Below are 21000 nucleotides of genomic sequence, written 5' to 3'. Positions count from 1 at the left end.
ATGTATAAATCTCAATTTCGAGAAATTGACCCTTATGACTGGTTTTGTGGTCCAGGGTCACATATACACTTTTTATGAGACGATTAGTTTGCCACACATACCACACTCCTTGATTTTCCTCTACTTTTCATTTGTGCGCTCCACTATAACCGCGTACTGCATAAGGATAGGAGGATTCACAAAGTCTATGAACAGATCACGACACAAACTCCAAAGCATACTCTATAATATTAGTATACATACATAACTGCTAGTTGGCTGTTGAGTACTACTCTAAACAACATTGAATGGTATTATTACAGTTTTGCATGGCTAAGTTTTCTTGAAGACAGGGATGGATCTATACTACTGGAGCCTACACTATGAGTTTGGCTTCTATAACATTGTAGAGATATTTCCGACAGGTTAGTAAAAGAGTAGGATAGCTTATAATTCACAGAGACTGAAATGTGCTCACTTCCCTCCATAATGTAGTACAATTGGTTTAATTAGCACTATACTATGCAGTATTTTATAAACAGAGGAAGTCTGAGGCACAAGGTATGGCTATAAGTGGACACAAGTGGAGAGCGATAGTACGATACCAGAAAAGAGTTCGAGTTCACTGTGCACTACTCAGCAGTTTATCTCATTATGTTTGCTACATTTAAGAGATGACAAGCAAATAGACAAGAAATATAAATGTTATTCTCTTCATTATTTTCTTTTTAACATCAGCAGTCACTTCGGAATGAAAAAATTATTTAAAAAAACAACCACTGCATGATGCACAATCAGTCAAATATTGCCTCAACAGTTGCAACTGCATATTGCCTCTGAGAAAAAGGTTCAGCTGGGATCGATGTATTAGAATGTGCACGAAAGACCCACTCTCAGACTGACTACGAATAATTATTCAGAAAACAAAAAATCATAGGGAGTTGTCTGTGCTTTCCACCTGAAAAACCCCTCTAAAAGTGTCAGAAGAGGGGGAATATGGCTGAAAGAGAACGCTATGGAAAAGAGGGGAGGTTGAATAGGGAAAGAGTTTGACGTGAGTGCAAGTCTCACCCTCAGAGGCCTCGGGGAATCTCACACTCACAGGGAATTGAGGAGGATTATTGATATTGGGCTGATAGCTGGAAATCTTTGGGGGGAAGTTTGAGGCCAAGGGAGTTGGTACCCAGAGGGTCGATCATGTTCTTGTAGCGTTCCCCGCGGTGTTTCATCAGGAATGGACCCCAGTCGGGTTGAGGAGAGCACACCAACTTCAGACGCTGCAGAGAACGAGAAGGGGCATCTAAATTGCATGCTGGGTGCTTTGGTTTGGGATCCTAGATACTGATTAATTTGTTTGACCTTTTTCAAAAATAGAATTTAATAGAATTACTGAAAAAGACTCACTTTGATACATTATTTTGTTGTAAACATTGTTCATGTGTATAAAACATGTTGTTTTATATCCATAAGATTTCGATAATTCTTTATAATTATGCATGCAAAATTTAGTTATTACCAGGGTTATTATAGTAAAAATAAAAATAAAACCATAAAAAGAATTTTTTCATTACCTGAAATGAATATTAACTGAAATAAAATACAATTTCTAAAAATTTCTGTCTATGTTTCTAAAAAAAAACTAATTTCAGCTAGTTGCCAAGGCAACATTTCTTATTTTCATGCAGTTAAACTGAAATAAAAATGAATAAACTATTTAGGCAAATAAAAAAAAACTAAACTAATAAAATGGACAAAAACTGTACAGTTTCTAAACTTTAATGAAAATGAAAACAAAACATTTAAAAGTAAAAACTAATTCAAAATATTAATAAAACTATAATAGTTTCTCAATGAAATTAAAATAACACTGGCTCTCACACCACAGGACTAAATACAATGAACAAATAATAGCATAAGGTGATTAAAATGGGGAAAAACTTTGGGCGAAAAAAGAGGAAAGGACCTGGAATAAACACTTTTCCTAAAATGTAAAAAAAAAACTAGCCATCTACTTATTGAAAGGCAATACTGAGCAATTTTTAATAACACTCAAACAGAAAACAACCCAAACATCTCTCCCTTACCTCAATTAACGATCCAGGTGCAATGTGCATCTTAATAACAAACATGATGGGAATCCATATGACAGAACAGATGACCATAAGCCAGCCGAGAACCATAGACCAGGTCGGATAAGTGTAATCCTCATATGTCATCCCCTTCCACTGGTACAGACTAAGTGCCAAGATAAACTAGAGAGAGAGAGAGAGAGAGAGACAGAGAAAGAGAGAGGAAGGGTCAGTGGCAGCACTAACCAAAAGTAATAGTACTGATGGATTTGTGCATGCAACGACATTGGATGTGTGTCAAGAATGGTCATATAAGGTATAAGGTGAACATACTGTGAGAATAGTTGGTGTGACAAAGGCCCAGCAGATTCTCCAAAACTTGTTTGGCTGGAACCCAATCATCATCTCAATGTCCTCACAGAACCGCTGTAGTCCTGCACCACAAATACAGGAAGGAAGAAAGTCAACAGGCATTAAGATTTTAGCACTTCTGGTTCCATCCTCCCTAAGTGAATGGGTTTTGTGAATAGTTTTTGGTTAAATGCATGAATTAAGGTCTATGGTTCACACAAACAAAGATATTTTCACATTTGTGGCTAAATGAAAATAGATTTTGTCAGGGACATTAAACATCATCAGGCTGAACAAGTAAACTCATCGACTCGCTAGTCCACTTTCACAGTTTTTACTATTTATCAGCTATATATCTAATAAATTAATGTTACTAAACTAATCAAAACCTATAACTTAAAAAGGCTTAACAGGCTTAGCCTGCATTTTAGCTTGAACCTATTCATTGCTGCCTGCTTGTTTGTTTAATTACTTGTAATTTTCTTTTTCATTACCTAAAAATCTGATTCCTGCTGTGCACTAAAATAAATGACTGGAGTAAGTCTAAAGACAAATTTTGTAAACTCACCATAAATGTACGAGATTCCAATCAGTTCGAATATGGCAATGATGACCAGAGAATAAGAGGCTGCAAAAGTGTCCACCAGCTGAAGCATGTACATTCCACTCTGTGCGTGAAAACACAAACACATATGTACAGTTAAAATAAAAATAAATGAGACCTAATCTAAAAATCACCCAGTGAATCACTTTAATTAAAAAACAAACAAACTAACATTAATTCTAGACCTTTCCAATTATCTGCTTTAGGATATTCCATTCCAGTCTATTTACTTTCCTATTTACTTGGGGGTTTTTTTATTGTTTACCAGAGAGCTGCTTTAATTAAAGTGTGCTATAAAGGTAAAGTTCTTGCAGATGGGAATAAGAGTAAATGTCCTACCTCAGTGATCATGGGGAAACCCAGCACAAAAAAGGACAAACAGCAAACCAAAGTGAACAGAGGCTTGTGTTTGCGCAGGTACTTGGGGAACTCATCAGAAACAGACGTCACTATAGTTTCTATGGTGGCAAACTGGAGAGAAAAAAAAAATTAAATGAAAGAACGAAAGTGTGAATGAAAAGCAATTTAGTTATTTATTGTATTTTTTTTTTTACTGTGATCACATTACAACTGAAAAAAAAAACTGTAAATCATACAATTTATGATTTTCATTACCATAGTATCCAGACCAAGTGTAAGCAGCATGAGGAAGAAGATGATGGCCCAGAATGGTGACAAGGGCAACCTAGTCAGAGCCTCTGGATAGACCACAAAAGCAATTCCTGGACCTAAACAAAAAGAGCATATTTACAGACCAGACTGATCAAATGACTTTTAGGTGTGATGAAAGTGAAAACAGTTTTGTATATTTAGAAAAAAAAAAAAAAACAGCAACCAGACATCTGATCATAGTTAATCATAGCTCACCAGCCACAAACACATGCATTCATACTACCTACCTTCATCTGCCACACTCTCAATTGGGACTTTGAGCTCATGAGCCATGAAGCCAATAACTGAAAAAATGACAAAACCAGCAAATACACTTGTGGCACTGTTAGTACACGTCACAATGAGAGTATCCCTGAAAAACAAAGAGACAGAGCGCATTGTGTAATCTTACATCATTAATAATCAACCATAATGCATACTTTGAGCAGATGTGTCTATTAAATGTGTACAATGTGTAATCTTTTGTGACATTATAAATGTCTTTACTGTCAGTTTTGACCAATGTATCCTGGGAAAAAAACGGTTAATTGCTTTCAAATAAATAATTAATTAATAAATCTTACTGGCCCTAACATTTACACAGTAGTGTATTCTAAAGTGACAGAGCTGGCTACCTGTAACAGTTGTTATGGAACTTATTGTAGGACGAGAGGGTTATAAGACCACCCCATGCTGCAGACAGAGAGAAGAAAATCTGTGTAGCAGCATCCTTCCAAACCTAAAGTGAAAAAGAGTAAAAGAAAGAAAGAAAGACCAATTGAGGAAGAGAAATAATAAGCATTCTGGAGAAGAACATGTAACATTTTACCATCAAATATAAATAGCACCATTCTTTTTATTACCTTGGCATCATTGAGTTTTTCCCATTTGGGTGTTATGAAGTAAAGGATCCCAGAACCGGCTCCGGGCAGAGTGACCCCTCGGATCAACAGGATGACCAACACCACATAGGGGAACGTGGCAGTGAAATACACCACCTGAATACAAGGTGCATGTACATCACAACTATGTAGGTACAAACAATGTGTTTGTGAAATATAAAAAGACTTTTACTGACCAAAATTCAGAAAGTAAAACACATATACAATATTTTGACAATCTTTTGTTTTTCTTACAAGCTTAGAAATCATTATTAACCTATCTAATATTTCTTAAGCCAAATTAGTAAGCACACATTTACTAATTATGCTACACATTTCTCTGTGATACTGGGAATATTCCTATTTAGCTGCTAATCACTTACAGTTTTGTCTAATGTTCCTGCCAAATGATAATAATGATAGTCACAAAGGCTTACTTTTAACCTGTTCTGCCTGAGGGAAACTTTCCAAGAAAGAAACTCTGCTAATAAATATAATAAATTACCAAACCTGACTTTAGAAGCATAATTACTTGTCTTGACACCCACATTCACCAATACAACATCCGAACGGCAATTGAAACTTCAATAACATAATATGTTTATGCACAATACTTGTATTCAGCAAAGAAGCATTAAACTGATTAAAAGTGACAGAAAAACAAATATAATTTTTTAAGATCTCTATTGCAAATAAATGTTTTTCTTTTGAATTTTCTATTAATCAAAGGATTCTTAAAAATATATAATGATTTTTACAAAAACAATAAGCAGCACAACTGTTTTTAACATATACAATATATAACAATAATAAATATTTCTTGAGCACAAATCAGCACTAATCATCAATTAGAATGATTTCTGAAGGGTCCTGTGACACTGAAGACTGAAATAAGGAAGTCATCTGAATGAAGGAAGTCATCTTTTCACTGGACCCGAATGAGGCCTGCTGTAGGCTTCTCTCTTAATAGTACAAAGAGGAGAAATAAGGAGAGAAAATAGTCAACCTGTTTTCTTACCTTCCCTGAGGACTTGATCCCTTTTGCCAAAGAGGCATAAACAATAAGCCAGGCCAGAAAAAGACAAGCAGCCAAGGGCCAACGGATGTCACCTGGGTATTCAATACCCTTGGAAATATGCAACACATTATACCTGTCAAGAAAGCAGAGTGATTAGTATCCAATTAAGCTGAAAAAATTACACAAAGAGCATCTTTAAATACACAGACAGACAGACGGATAGATAGAAAAGCACACTTACTTGAAATACTCCTCACTAGGGCTGACATAGGTTTTATTGTCCATTGTGACATTTAACAGTTTACTTAAATTCCCGACAGCATTTGCAGATAAACAGAATGTGGTGTTCTTGATTGATGTGATGTCTCTGTCCCTTAGTATACAGGAGTCTGGCCAGAAGAAACAATGACAGAACTTGGAATGAACGTGGAAAAAATTCCATCGTCATTCACTACCTAATTGAAAAACAGTCTTAAAACAAATTAAGTCAACGAAATAAATCAAACGTCGTACAAACAGGCCTACACAGTTCTCTCTCTCACACACACACACACACACACACAACTGTAATACTGTACACAACGTCTTTGATTCGTGTGCAAATTTAGTGGCGCTACTCAAACGAGCCACGAGGTGGCAGTGCATCTCACTGCGGCACTGCACCAACTCTTACAGTAAATTTGTCAAGCAAGCAGATTTTCTGCTGAATTCACCAAAAGCACGACATTGAGAAAAGCGTTTTAAAACGAATTAAAACGTAAAAATGTCAGCAAATTAAATCAAGCGCATAATAAAACACCAGAAATTTTATTCAAATTAGATTTTAAGCAAAACTCATTCTGAAAGTATAGCAAACAGCATTTATTTCACTAATCGCACCTTTCAATGTGACACAATAATTATAAATAAAATAAAAACACAAAATCTAGTCTTAATTCATGATGGCACTAAAATGAAAAAGCACTTGATTTTACAGTTTCTGTAGCTGACAAAAATTTGTCAAGTCATCAAAAAAGAACTTCTGGCGCAATGGGGAAAGACAGTTGCATTTGGGGTATAAAAAGAGCAGGATGACACTGAAAAAACTAAATTGAGTGGTAGGGTACTTAATTCCTGAAATACAGGTTGCGCATTGCGCATTTTAGTTAGAAAAAAAGGGGGTGTTGGGGGGTGGACTCACAGGGGGAGAGTGCACTCGACGGTGTTCCATTCATTTTTACAGGTGGCCCATGGCAGTGTCTCCTTCAACGAAGCGAACAGGTAGTACAATGTCCAGCACATAATAATATTATAGTATATGGCTATCAAGACAGATATTATCAACATGGCAATCCCGCAACCTATAATAACAAAATGAAACCAGATAATAGAAATTACACTTAAAGCAGTCGGAAAGTCGATTACCAGTTCACTGGAAACACTAATATGACACATTAGCACAAACAAACATTGCTCATAACGGAGCATCAATTAATAAAGTAACGTCAGGTTACCTTGTAGAGCTGGGATCGCTTTCCATACTGACACCGGGCCTTGGCTGGCGAACTGACCCAAAGACACCTCCAGCAAAAATATAGGTATACCGGCGAGGCCTAACATGATTAGGTAAGGTATCAAAAACGCACCTATACAAAAACAGAGAACAGCTGCTATTGAAAAAGTCATGACTCAGGAGTAGTGCGTCTTTAAAAAAGGGAACAATAAACATATTAAAGTTTGAATTTTAGCTTTTCTTATATTTTTTAATTAAAATAAACATAATATATAACAATAGAACGAATTATATTATTTTATAATATTATAATAAGGTAGGCTAATGGATAATAAACACAATACATATTAAACATAATACAATAACACATATATACACTATTAATGTGTACAAATAATACCTGATGATAATCTTTCGTTGCCCTTATAATTCGTACATTAAAATAAAATCCGTGCAATTATAAAACGATTTTTTTTTTAATTTTGTAACAGAAAATAAAATTGCCTCTAACGAAAGTTTGTATGCGTGTATTACTACGCATTGACATTCCGACTCATTTTCGATAAAAATCGATCTGTAGCAGAACAAAAATATTTCCTAATATTTTTTTAATATGCCCCTTGATTGTTTCTCACCTCCACCATTCTGGAAAGCAAGATATGGGAATCTCCACACATTTCCCAAACCGACGGCATATCCCACCATGGACAGAATAAAATCCAGTTTGTTGGACCAGTTCCCCCGGGCCTTATTCTCATCTCCTTCATCATCATCATCCTGGAAGAACAGTCCACTAAGTATTTTTGAACGAATGCTGGCTGCTATATACATTTTAATAGATATTCAATTTTTAACGATTATGACAATCATCAGATTATGGGTCATTATTATTATAGAGGCATCAAAAAAAAATTTTTTTAATTCAAATACACAAATGTTCCCCCAAAAATGTTTGTCTCGTTTCCGTGACCTGGGAATAAAGGGGTCGCCCTTGGCTCTAATGAAACACCCCAAAGGGAATTGTACCATAAGAAGATTCTTATGTAACACATTATCCTACAACACAACCAGTCATCAGAAACCAATCTCTGAGGACAATAAACCTCACAATTCACAGGCATACGTATCCCACCATGGACAGAATAAAATCCAGTTTGTTGGACCAGTTCCCCCGGGCCTTATTCTCATCTCCTTCATCATCATCATCCTGGAAGAACAGTCCACTAAGTATTTTTGAACGAATGTTTCATTTGCAATGCAGTAACAGTTACTATCCTAATACATAGCCTACAGCATTTGATGTACTCAGGTTCCTTGACATATCCTCTTACTCGACCTGTTCGTGAAAACTGCTGTAATTATTGTGCTGTCAGAAAGAATCAGTACCACAGATTTTGTTTGAGAGACTACAGAACAATGTCCTTTTGTCCAAAACACTTTTATGACTAATATGAGAGCCATATATCACAAATGACAGTAGCCGTCTTTTACTCCTGAAACACATTGCATAGAATACATAACCGAACCTATACCGATATTTTACACATAAAAAACGAATTAAGTAAGAGCAAATTAAATTCAAACAAAAGGTTCGAAGGTCTTAAATTAGACTACATATTTATATGTGCATACGTGTTTTAAACGTTTCAGTAACGGTAAAATCCTACGAAAAACTACAAGTTAGTCACAGCGCATTTTTACCTGTCGCCAAAGACGCCAGCGAATAGATTTTGGCTAGGAGGTAACCATAGCAACAGTACGCCGCTCCAAATAACCGTCACTACTTATCGTTAAGTGTAAATTTAAATATCACAATAAAACGCTATATATTTTTTAAAGGATAATAGTGCTTGTGGTGGCAAATGACTGTTTCGCTTGAGTGAGACGAACCTCTAGAAACTCCAACCTTACTATCATCATAATTTTTTTTAATCATTTTTTGTATTTTTTTTTACAAACATAAGTGGGTTAAATAAAGGTCTCGCGAACAAAATTCTACCTGTAACTATCGTAACGGACAAAGCTGCAGCTGGATTCCTTTAGTTTGACAATGCTACTACGACACTTAAAATATCAAGGTTTTGTTTTTGCTCAAGACTCTCCCCGTTTGAAAGCTTTAGCTTAGGGGTGATTGGCTGATTCCACCGGAATGAAACGTTCCTTAACCATGCACTTACCCCGGTCACCGTGCCAGGCAGAACAGATGTATTGCCATCTGTACCCAGGATGATGGTGGTCTGGCTCATGGAGGTCCAGTCACCGGTGGTGTTGTTATGCTCCGCCGCGATCCTTACAGCACTTTGATTGTTAGACATGAAGTCCGACGTGGCTTTACCGGTCGAACCATCCATTTTACCGACGGAATCCTTGCGTACGGCAGAATTAACGGGAGCAAACGTGGGTCCAGGTGCGGCGTTTTTAAACGTCCCGTATGCTTTATTGGCTTCCATTTCGCACGGTTTATTTTCCGAAGGACAAAAAGTTTTCCGTTCGTTTACAGGCGGCGGTGGGGGCACCGGGTTCCCATTCTCCGGTTTGTTAGTAGTTGTAGCTCCAACCGCTCCCCCAGACGGCTGGGGCGGAATACTGTTTGACGGTTGTCTCAACATTTCCCCGTGCTCAGAAAAATCCTGCAACGTTAAATACACATTAGACAGGACCAGTACAATTAACGCAGCCTAACAATTAACTGCTTTTCACACCTAGTGACCGAGCATTTTTACAGAAACCTACCCCTAGGCAAAATGTTCACGCTATCATACTATAACTTCTGCAATGTATTGTATGCTAGACCGTTTCTGGACATGTCTGCTCCACTTCTTTGATTTTCAGCTCACGGACGGTAGCTGTTTGCTTCTTGCTTTTACCATTAGAGAAAGATTCTTTAATTTTACGCCTCATTTACCTCCTGTCATTCAACCCCGGCACATCCCCTGGTTTTATGGGCAATAGACAAGCTGCCGGCCAAGGCTTCCCCCCCTGCGGCAGGCACCAGTCCCGGTGTAAGTGTGCAGTTCAAGCCCGGGTGCAAACATGGAACATTACACCAGCAATTACATCGTACCATAGGAGATCACTGTCCTAAAACTCTTTTAAAATAAGTTAAAATATTCTAGTTATCTAAATACTAAAAGAGAAAGAAAAAAGTAAAATAAATAAAATAAATCGGCTGTCATATGAATACTACTACTACTAAGGTTATGAATTTGTAATTATTTGTTTTTAACGCGATATACATAACTAAATACTGCCGCTGAAAAGGTGTAAGAACGCCTGCTATAAAGTTTCAGCACCGTGGATAGCGACACTTCGTTTATTAGTGCACTTACAAATAATACTTTTCTCCCCCCAAGACTGTTCTAAATAATTTGTAAACTGTTCACAGCAAAAACACGCAAAGCGTAAAGTAATGAATGTGCTGTACTTACCATTTGTGCAGAGTCAACAAATGTGGGTTAATAGCAGAAAACAGCTGGAATCACGGCAGGCAGACTGAGTTTGGCCGTGCCAAGTGCAAAGCTTTCTATATCTCCGTGGGAAAGATCGGGTTTGCGTCAGTGCATGGCAAGGTACCCTTCGCATGACATTTTCTTGATAATAGGGCTTTGATAAATCATTGGCCTTCAATACTGATTTTTAAAGCGGCAACAAGCGAAGACGTGAGCTCGTGACACACACACAAGGCAGCGCGAGACTACGTTTGGGGACGGACTGGCTCGTGACTGATTAATAAACTTGTCCCTCAGGACTATGTAAAGATGTTCATCTGACGCACGGAGAAGATTCTGCAGACGCAGGCATCGTGGGGACTGCATAGTTGACCGACTCCTATACATACAGATAAATCTAATGACATTTCATCATGCAATATTATTAAAGATAGATAACAGGCCCATTTTATGTTTTCTAATTACATCTTATCACAGTTAGGGGCATTTACATGCAATGCACAGATCTGCGTCAAGTCTGGCTTTTTTATTTAGATAAGGCCATGGAAATATTATTTTTGCTATATTATATGAAATATGATAAGTTGCTTAAATTTTACATGAATGGCTATGTCTACAACCAAACAGTTGACTTTGGAAAATTATGAAACACTACTATACAAACTTTTGTAGCATATTTTCTATAGTATTTGAGTAATGGATCTCATGGTTCATAGTTCACACGTCAAACGAACGCACGCGTACCCTTATGCGTCACCGGCACACATATTGTTCAAGTGTGAAAAGTGGGCGAGGTTTTCAGAGGAGTGGAGGCACTCATTTGTTAAACTTTTACGCAAGACAAAGGAGTAATTTTCTATTTTTAGCTTCGATGTAACCACACTGCATTGAGCATCATCCCCCAGAGCACCTTTTTTTTCAACAGAGAAGCATTGAATTGAATATAGCATCTTTATGCATTATAATTATTATTGGTAAGAATAACTTGCATGAATAACTTGAACACACACACACATTACAATATATAGACCTAATAACAGATAACGTACATTTAAGTCGATTCATATTTGAATGTACTGAGCTGTCAAAGATTATATAATATCGGTTTTTGATTAAAGTTATTATAAAGTGCCCAACCAATTAAACAAGAAATATAATAACGTCGGTAAGTTGTTATTCAATCTTCGGCCGCTCAGTTCCTCAGTCTTGATATCACTCTATACATGCACGCTGCTGCAGTGACCATCATAAATCTGCGGCCGCCTGTGATAAGCCTCTATACGGCTGGATTAGCTCTTCGCTCTGGGTTTAATTGCTTTGTCAACAGAGAATAATTGTAACTGATTTCTGCTTCTCTTTCCGTGTCACCTTTATACGTTCTCTTTAAAGCACGTTAAAAAGAAACACGGTACGCCTTAAGTAGAGAGAGCCAACACAAATATGCAGTCTTTCAGTGGTCCACAACCAGCTAATCATTTACCTAACGAATTATTAAGTTTCTCAGGCTGTTTTTTACAGTTTCACATTTGGAATTGTCTTGTGTTGAATACAATTTTTGTATTTGGGCATTTTCCGAACTTGTTTTTGCTTTGCTCTAAAAATGACAGTGGATACAATGGGTCTGATAAGCAATAAATTACGTTGAAACAAAGTAGTTCTCTCCACTTTCTTTCACCCTATAATTAATTGCATAAAATAAGATTATGCATCAGCCGATGGTCATTTGTCTTGTTAGTATTTGTTGTTAAAACAACACAAAACGTGCCCGTAAGATATGGAATAGGGCCTTAAACGAAATCATGCTTCTAACGATTATCAGTTTCTTATCTGTGGACATTTTTCAAATTTAACGCAACTGTATTAATAAAAGATGGTTTCATATTAGCATGATGGATTTTTTTAAAGACCTGGGTCAGTCTTGCACACCTACTCTACGGCGTGCACGTGCACTTAAAGGGCAAGACCGCAAGTGTGGATACTGGAACATCTAGTACAGTAGTGCCGTATAAATAAATAAAAAAATCATATCGGAGGCAAAACTGTCACGTCTCTTTAAAAACAAACAAACAGCATTTTTGGTCGCAGACCCCAAATATACTCTCGAATGAAGAAGTCATGCCAAACATATAGACTAGCGGATATGCAATCGATTTGTTATGCCTATATTATCAGCTTTTTCCACACAAAAGCAGTTTATTTCTTTCTTTCTTTGCGTGAACATTTGGGTGGCGTTATGCAAATCTTCCCACAGAGCGACGTAGGTATGTTGGGGCGTGTTAGAACGAGCCGTTTTAGGTAGGTGTGGCTGACTCTTAACTTTTATAAAGAATATCTCTTTGGATTTGAGACTTTAGTCTTTGCAACTTTACAGATCTTCTTTATGCACCAAGAGCTTGTAACACTCCAAAGAGAAAGGAAAAATTGAAATCGCATCATATGACCCCTTTAAAACAACACAAAACGTGCCTGTAAGATATGGAATAGGGCCTTAAACGAAATCATGTTTCTAACGATTATCAGTTTCTTATCTGTAGACATTTTTAAAATTTAACGCAACTGTATTAATAAAAGATGGTTTCATATTAGCATGATGGATTTTTTTTAAGACCTGGGTCAGTCTTGCACACCTACTCTACGGCGTGCACGTGCACTTAAGGGGCAAGACCGCAAGTGTGGATATTGGAACATCTAGTACAGTAGTGCCGTATAAAAAAAAAATCATATCTGAGGCAAAACTGTCACGTCTCTTTAAAAAAAACCCCAGCATTTTTGGTCGCAGACCCCAAATATACTCTCGAATGAAGAAGTCATGCCAAACATATAGACTAGCGGATATGCAATCGATTTGTTATGCCTATATTATCAGCTTTTTCCACACAAAAGCAGTTTATTTAGCATGAGGCATCACTGACTGCCATTCAAACAACAAGCTTTTGTTTATCTTCCGGGAGGCCGCCAAGTGCACATTTTAAGCTAATTAAGCTAATATCTGCTCCCCCTAGTGGACAGGTTCTGTTATCACACGACTCCCTGAAAACTTTATTCTGATTGGACAATTGTGGCATTCAGGTGATATTTCTTTATGACAGCTGTCAATGTAACGGGGTGCATAAAGGCAACCAATCTTATACAATATTGTCGTAATTCATTTGTCTGCTATCACTATGTGAATGCTCGGTCTTCAATGTTTCGAAGCTAAGTTGCTAGACTTACGTATGCACATGACCATGACGTCATTGCATGATTGAGTAAAAGAACTTAACCTCTGATCTCTGTGAAACAAAAAGGACTCAGGGGACTTTAGTGTTACATTTATGGTAAATATAAAACCTTTTTTTTTTTTTATTATAAAAGAACATAGAAGTACTTAGATTTCATGGAAGCTTTTACTTTATTCACTCAAGTAGGAAATGAGATTTCTTCCATTGCTTTACATGAAGAGTCAAAGAGGCCCAAATATATTATGGGATATTAAGAGATTTAAAACGAAGACAGACTTTAATTAGTTGCCCAAGTTGGTGACTCTGTGTATGGTCCTGTTGTTTGTCACAGAGAGAACAACTTTCACTCTATATACAACTCATGAATGATTGACATTTGATAGAAAAACTTTTAATAGAATGTTTCAGTTATTAAACACTGCATTGCTCAAAGTATGTGTTTTCCCCTAATAAAACTTCTTCACTGGAGGCTGTAGGTTTGCTTCCGGCCAGCGATGTCAAGTGTGATGAGCAGTGCTCTGGGGTCCTTTCTGTTCTTATGCACTGTGATTTGACCTGGAAGTTCCTCTCCTGCACAAGGAAAAATAGAGAGTGGAAAACAGGATTTGACACAGATCAATCTCCATGGTGACATGCCTTCACACCAGCTAGAAATGGAAGATATTTCAGCTTTCCTGGCATGCGTTTACATGCAAGAGTAAATATTCACTTTTTATTACCATACAGCTCAGCCACAACTGACACTTTTCTGTCAAAACTCGGAGCTGTGTAATACTAAAAGTGGGAATGTCTACTGCCTCTCATTGAACAAAACTGAAACTAGCTGAGAAGAGAAAGATGGGATTAAAAAGCTGAGAGTGAATCAGGGGAGGATGACATGCAGCTTGGCTCCAGATGGCAGAGAAAGCTGCTGCTCTCTACAGTACGACTACAGTAGGAATACAGGCGGCACGGTTTATAAGGAAGGCCTGAAGACAATGACGATGATTACACCAGATAATCACTTTGATTAACTTCACGTTTCACTGCCAGACGTAAATGAATGTTTACCCATTTGGCAAACAAGCCCTCCACCCCCCATCATTTCTTTCTTTGCTGCAGGTTACATGAGATAAAAATATGCTGACTGCAGCATTTTGACATGAGGAGATGGGGAGAAGTCAGATGTGACCGTCACAGTGCGCTGCAACTGTCACATCGTTTTTCTTGTACCTTTTACTGTCAAATGATCCCCTTAAAAGAACATTTAAAAATTCATTATTTCACAATTCACTTTTCCTTAACCCAAAAAAGTTATTTTTGGATGCAAGTTCAAGATCGCTGAGGCCTGTTCACACCAAGAACAAATACTATAAAGTTTAAATAATCATTCTAATTCTATGAGAATAGGGAAGTCTATACCACAACTATAATGATAACGCTACAGAGGGATATATGGAAGCTTCAGCATGCACTTACAAGGTTAGGGACCAAGAAAGGTTCTTATCACTGATCTATATTAGAGAATATTTATAACGATCAGTGGTTCTTATACAGAACCAGTTCTGTTTTTTGAAAAATACCAGAACTGGGCAAAATTCATAACTTTCGTTTCTAAAATTGTTTCTGGTGCAACGCGTTAGCAAAGCACTGGGAACTTTACCAGAATGCAGAAAACACGGATGAAATTCTCAGAAGTAAGAAAAAACTTTATTGCCAAGTATGTTTGCACATACAAGGATTTTGTTTTGGTGTCACAAGCTTCCAGTACACAGAGACAACAACTAATAAAGCAACATACAGATAATAAAAAATAAGATGTGAATAAAATACACATATGTATAAATAAACAAAAAATTGATTTTTTTTTTTTTTTGGAGTCATAAAAAAGAATTGACTGAATTTCCTTAATTTTAATAGAAATGGAATAGTTTAATACTTAATGGAATCAGAATTGGAATCATTAGGCAGAACCGGAACTGTAAAATTTCTTACAATTCCCAACCCTACATGATTATAATACACAGAACATTATTTATGTGAATACGCATTTATGTGAATGATAATATAGCTATCGTTATCATTCTTGGTGTGAACGGGCCTTTAGAAACTACTTGGCAAACAAGTCATGCACTAATGTGTCAGGAATAGAAATCATCAAAAGGTTTGTTCAATAGCAAAAAAGCACAAATAAAAAGCTGAAGCCTGATTTTTATTTTTTTTGTAAAAAAAATTGATCTAGCAAGAAATCCTTTAATTAAAATCAGCTGTGCAGTGACAACTTGACAGATCGCATATTGCCTACCAAAAGTAAAAAGCACGCACAGTGGGTTTTCTCTTCACCAGTAAGAGCACAAATGATAGAAAGATCTATTAAACTTCAGCGCCCTGCAGAAAATGGCTGTGTGCATCACACTGGTGTGTGTCTGCACTTCATAACAAACACTTGCCCACAGTTACTGCCAATGGGCTTTGATACACAGAGGTCTGTAGAGAGAACCAAGAGACAGAGAGTGAAATTACATGACCCTACAATTCCTGGTTAAATCTCAGAGTAAAGCAGTTTGGGATGTAGTTACTGGAAGATTTTATTCTGAGACTACAGAGGCGAGAAAAAGATTGGCGATCTATGAGAAAGAAGCTGTTGGTGCACGTTAATTAAATGAAGGAGACAAGGCTGCTTCTAAAGCCGTCATACATCACCGTGCCATTTGCATTAAACATGCCAGTGCAACCAAGGGTGACGGAGGCTGAAACGAGAAACGATCGAGACAACGTAAAACATCTTGATGTATTCCTTGATAATGTGACTGCTAATCAACAAGCTGGTGTGTAAATGTACAGAACAAGCGTCATAGGCTACGCAAATATTAATTTAAAGGAATAGTTCAACCAAAAAATGAAACTTTGCTGAACATTTACTCACCCTCAGGCCATCCAAGATGTAGATGAGTTTGTTTCTGCTTCTGAACAGATTTGGAGAAATTTCTTCTGCAGTGAATGGGTGCCGTCAGAATGAGAGTCCAAACAGCTGATAAATACATCACAATAATCCACACCACTCCAGTCCATTAATTAATATCTTGTGTAGCAAAAAGCTGCACGTTTGTAATAACATTTTTAGCTTAAACTGTTACTAGTCCGCTATCCATAATATTGCTTTCTCCAGTGAAAAAATTCTTTTTAAATATTTTTTTACTGGAGGAAGCTTTATTATGGATAATAGACTATTATGGATTATTATCTAGAAGCGACAGTTAAAAATTAAAACATCTTGATGGATTTGTTTATTACAAATGTGCAACTTTTGATGTTAATTGATGGACTGGAGTCATGTGGATTACTTGTGGATTATTGTGATGTTTTTATCAGCTGTTTGGACTCTCATTCTGACGGCACCCATTCACTGCAGAGCAAATTGGTGAGCAAGTGATGTAATGATACATTTCTTCTGCACAACACAAACTGTTTTTGTCCATATAATGAAAGTCAGTGGGGTCCAAAACAACATTGGACCTTAAAGAAAAATAAAAAACAGATTTGAAACAGATTTGGAGTTAAATGATGACAGAATTCTCATTTTTGGGTGAACTATTTAACCCTTTGAAAGACATTACTTTTGCAACATGGACTTGTAAATGAAACACAGCATCAGTATATCTAATGTTCAATCACTATAGCAGTTTTCAGGGAAAAAAAGCCTTCCCCAACACTCCAGCACAAGATACAAAGGCTGCATTATAAAACTTCTCTCTCGCTCTGCAGCGCATAACCTCATAAATCTGCGGCCCCTGTAAAGGAGATGCATAAAACAGGCCTTCGGAATCACCAGCTCACCACAGTGCCCCCGTCTATCAAATAATCGCACCTCCTCCTAAAGGAACCTTGCTCTGACACCTCAAGGACCTTTTCACACAGCAGACGGACTGCACTTCCTGTGAGTTTAAACTACTTAAAAGCACTACAGAAAGCATTGCATGGTTGATTCAATAAGCAGCCTTGTTCTTCAAGTCTATTACCAATATATCGGCTTTTGAACACTTATTTGGAGAGCAGACGTGACGTGCAATACACTTTCTACCCTCAAAATGTCCCAAGACCACTCAACACAGGGTGACCTCTTTTATTCGAGCTCAAAGGTTGGTTACGCATGACAAATGAAGCTTTTCAAGGAAATGTTCTCATCTTTTCCTTTTAATGATCGGCAAAACCAACTAAATCATGACAAATGATGGCTGCTTTAATTGATGCGACAGCATCTGAAGGCATTTCTGAGGGCGTTTTGCATTTCCGTTGAATACTCTACCTCCCCTCTCATCACACCGCTGAAAAGTAATTACTAAACTAACACAAACAGGAGAAGAATCCACGCAACCTGAGCGTGAGCTGACAGGAATGCATTTTTCTTCTAACAATCGATTTCTTCTCTCGATTTCTTTTATGCAAATGACAGCCTGGCGATATACAACACAAAACACATTACTGTTATTGTTTGGAAAAGAAATCCAATTTAAATTCACAAGTTACAAATCACGTATTAAGTCAAATGAGAAGAATGTCAAATGTAATTCCTAATATTATTTGAAAGGATTCATATTTTTGTGAGATACATTACAGGAAAGTGTGGTTCTTATCTTTTCATTTTAATCAATAAAAATGAATCATGACATATAAAGTTTCAGTTATTTTTCAAGGTGCCAAATTAAGTTAAAAAATAACTTTTAGATGTGAGTTTTGCATCATCTGTGAACGACTCCTTACTCATGCTCACAGTAAGTGTGGTTTTGGCAGGTCATGATTAAATGCATAAATTTTTCTTTTTTTTAATAATAACTGTACTAAATCAATAAGATAAACTGACATCACTACTTTAACACATAAATGCGACTGAAAAATTAGTATAGACTGAACAAAAGCAATTACTAATTTCACAAAAAGAAGAGACATAAATGGTTACCAGAGCAGCCCAAAAAAGTACTGCGGTAATACTATTGTATATTGATATACACTTCTGTGGTTTTGGGATGAAAATTTTATTTTTACTCACCAAGGCTGTATTTATTTGATGAAAATACAGTAAAAACAGTAATATTATGAAATATAATTATAATTTAAAATAACTTTTCTATTTTCACACACACAAGCATACATATATATATATTTATTTTAATTTAATTTAATTTAATTTAATTTAATTTAATTTAATTTAATTTAATTTAATTATTTTTCCTGCGATTGCAAAGCTGAATTTTCAGCAGGTGAATTTGCTGTTTTGTATTACTGATTTGATGCTTAAGAAACATTTCTTATTAGAAATGTTTAAAACAGTTGATTTTTTTTTTTTTTTTTGTGGAAGCCGATATAATTTTTTTCAGTATTCTTTGATGAATGCTTTCTATCAACCTAATGTATTAATAAAAATAAAAAAAACTGACCCCAAACATCTGAACAGTAATGTACCATGAATGATGACAAAATACCATTTTATAATTTTATATCATTCTTATAGGATGTTAAACAAATCTATACATGGTACTCCAAATTATACTATAGTATAATCATGGTACATGCCCAAAAACACTTGTTTCCCCCAAAGATGTTTCTCTTACCAATTTTTCCTTTATCTTTTCATTACACACATTTGCACATATGGTTTTGACAACAGCAAAGCAAACAGAAAACGAAAACTCTAAACCCATATGGTGCCAATCAAGAGGCAATAGGCCATTCGCAGAGCTAGGTGAGTGCATGTGAGGAAAATATGAACTATAAATAACTTAATCAAGGTTAGTCACTATAAATCACCAGTGTGAGGGACACTGTTTATAGATTTGCCATTTTTTGGAGCTACTGCAAAATGGTCAAATATGCCATACAATATAATCACACAACTGTGCCTTCTGATTATAATCTGATGCTGGTATCAGCAATGCAGGAGTAGAGTTAGCAGACCTTCAGGTGGACGGCACTCTTATCATTGAACGGCTCCTGCAAGGGACTGTCCGTGGTAATGCCCGTGGACAGCTACTGTTAGGCCACAGTCATTTATAATAGTGTGCGCTCTATCAGAGAAACTGGCTAAAGCACCTTCATCCATCTGCACATCAGATGACATTTCTCCGATTCCCATTATAATAAGACACACTTCATTTGTTAGCATGGCCGGGATGATGTCTCGTGATCTAAGTGTAGATGGTCTGCGTTGCTCTTAAACCTAAACATGAGGCAATATGATTTTTTTTAAAGACTTTCAGATTCTGATTCACTTCCCTCTCATAGTATTCTTCCCATTATTTGCTTCTTTTAAACAATAGAGGGCTGATATGCGTGCAATTTTGCAACAGCCAGTTAAAAATAAATAATATAAATTTAAATAAATATTAAAATGACACAGAAATGTACATTTAAATGAATCAGTTTCTGGCTGATTGTCAGGGATTCATCACAGTCACTGCAGTCACCAGCCAGGATAATCACCCGATCACAGTCACCTGAGTTCTGATCACCCGCACCTGCTGTCACCAATCAAGCCACACTACAAATACACACTCATCACAGTCACTCACTGTCCGGTCTACCGTTCACTCCTATGGACTGCTCTGGACTCTCTATACGATATTCTCCTAGAAAGACTTACCTTCTGGCCTCCACCACCGGCGTTGGGGCCGTGCTGTCCCAACATTATGGTGAGCCTCCTCACCTCCAGCCTTGCGCATACTATTCCAAGAAACTGATCCCAGACCTGTCTTTCACTTACCCGTTGTGTCTGGCCTTGCTTTATGACACTGATATCAATTATGCCATTTTATGGTGTTTTTACACTTGAATCCTCTTTACAGGAACCAAATCATTTTATATGGGCAAAAAACACTACTACAATTATTATATTTGAATTATTTGTCAATTAATATAACCGTAGTACCATTACAATTACATTAATGTTATTATTAATAAGTGACATAACTAAAAGCAAAAGCCTTTTAAAACTTATATGTGACCCTGGAGCACAAAACCTTAAGTCGCTGGGGTATATTTGTAGCAATAGCCAAAAATACATTGTATGGGTCAAAATTATTGATTTTTCTTTTATGCCAAAAATCATTAGGATATTAAGTAAAGATCATGTTCCATGAAGATATTTTGTAAATTTCCTACTGTAAATATATTAAAACTTAATTTTTGATTAGTAATATGCATTGAACTTCATTTGGACAACTTTAAAGGCAATTTTCTCAATATTTTGATTTTTTTGCACCCTCAGATTCCAGATATTCTAATAGTTGTATCTCGGCCAAATATTGTCCTA

General features: G+C 36.6%; 2 protein-coding genes across 4 annotated transcripts in view; both read right to left on the bottom strand.

Moving 5' to 3' along the window:
* Window positions 1–1097: 1097 nt before the first annotated feature.
* LOC107746429 (sodium- and chloride-dependent glycine transporter 2-like) lies at window positions 1098–10518 on the bottom strand. The gene is made up of 18 exons (XM_016560681.1): window positions 10474–10518; window positions 9223–9675; window positions 8169–8252; window positions 7681–7822; window positions 7047–7178; window positions 6734–6893; window positions 6217–6221; window positions 5795–5942; window positions 5554–5686; window positions 4518–4652; window positions 4290–4393; window positions 3903–4027; window positions 3619–3731; window positions 3343–3474; window positions 2968–3067; window positions 2382–2482; window positions 2064–2231; window positions 1098–1256 (listed from the first exon to the last, which is right to left on the bottom strand). The coding sequence occupies exons 1-18, from the start codon at window positions 10474–10476 to the stop codon at window positions 1098–1100; spliced, it is 2397 nt and encodes a 798-aa protein (XP_016416167.1). The 5' UTR covers window positions 10477–10518.
* Window positions 10519–13997: 3479 nt separating this feature from the next.
* Window positions 13998–21000, bottom strand: part of prmt3 (protein arginine methyltransferase 3) — a 64302-nt gene continuing 57299 nt past the window's right edge. For all 3 annotated transcript variants that reach the window (XM_016560082.1, XM_016560156.1, XM_016560229.1), the window contains exon 16: window positions 13998–14285. In XM_016560082.1, the coding sequence (XP_016415568.1) occupies window positions 14176–14285 (110 nt within the window). In that variant the 3' untranslated portion in view covers window positions 13998–14175. The remainder of the gene's footprint in view (window positions 14286–21000) is intronic.

Source organism: Sinocyclocheilus rhinocerous, unplaced genomic scaffold, assembly GCF_001515625.1.
Source record: "Sinocyclocheilus rhinocerous isolate Xijiao unplaced genomic scaffold, SAMN03320098_v1.1 scaffold1002, whole genome shotgun sequence".
NCBI classification, from domain to species: Eukaryota; Metazoa; Chordata; class Actinopteri; order Cypriniformes; family Cyprinidae; genus Sinocyclocheilus; species Sinocyclocheilus rhinocerous.
Note: the sequence above shows the minus strand (reverse complement) of the source record. Positions and strands in the feature narration are given on the sequence as shown.

Bases quoted from the DNA above. Each gene is read 5' to 3' on its own strand.
- LOC107746429 (XM_016560681.1), bottom strand. The intron at 5,687-5,794 runs GTAAGTGTGCTT...CTTTCTTGACAG, and splicing joins CCTAGTGAGGAGTATTTCAA to GTATAATGTGTTGCATATTT. The intron at 2,232-2,381 runs GTATGTTCACCT...CTCTCTCTCTAG, and splicing joins TCACACCAACTATTCTCACA to TTTATCTTGGCACTTAGTCT.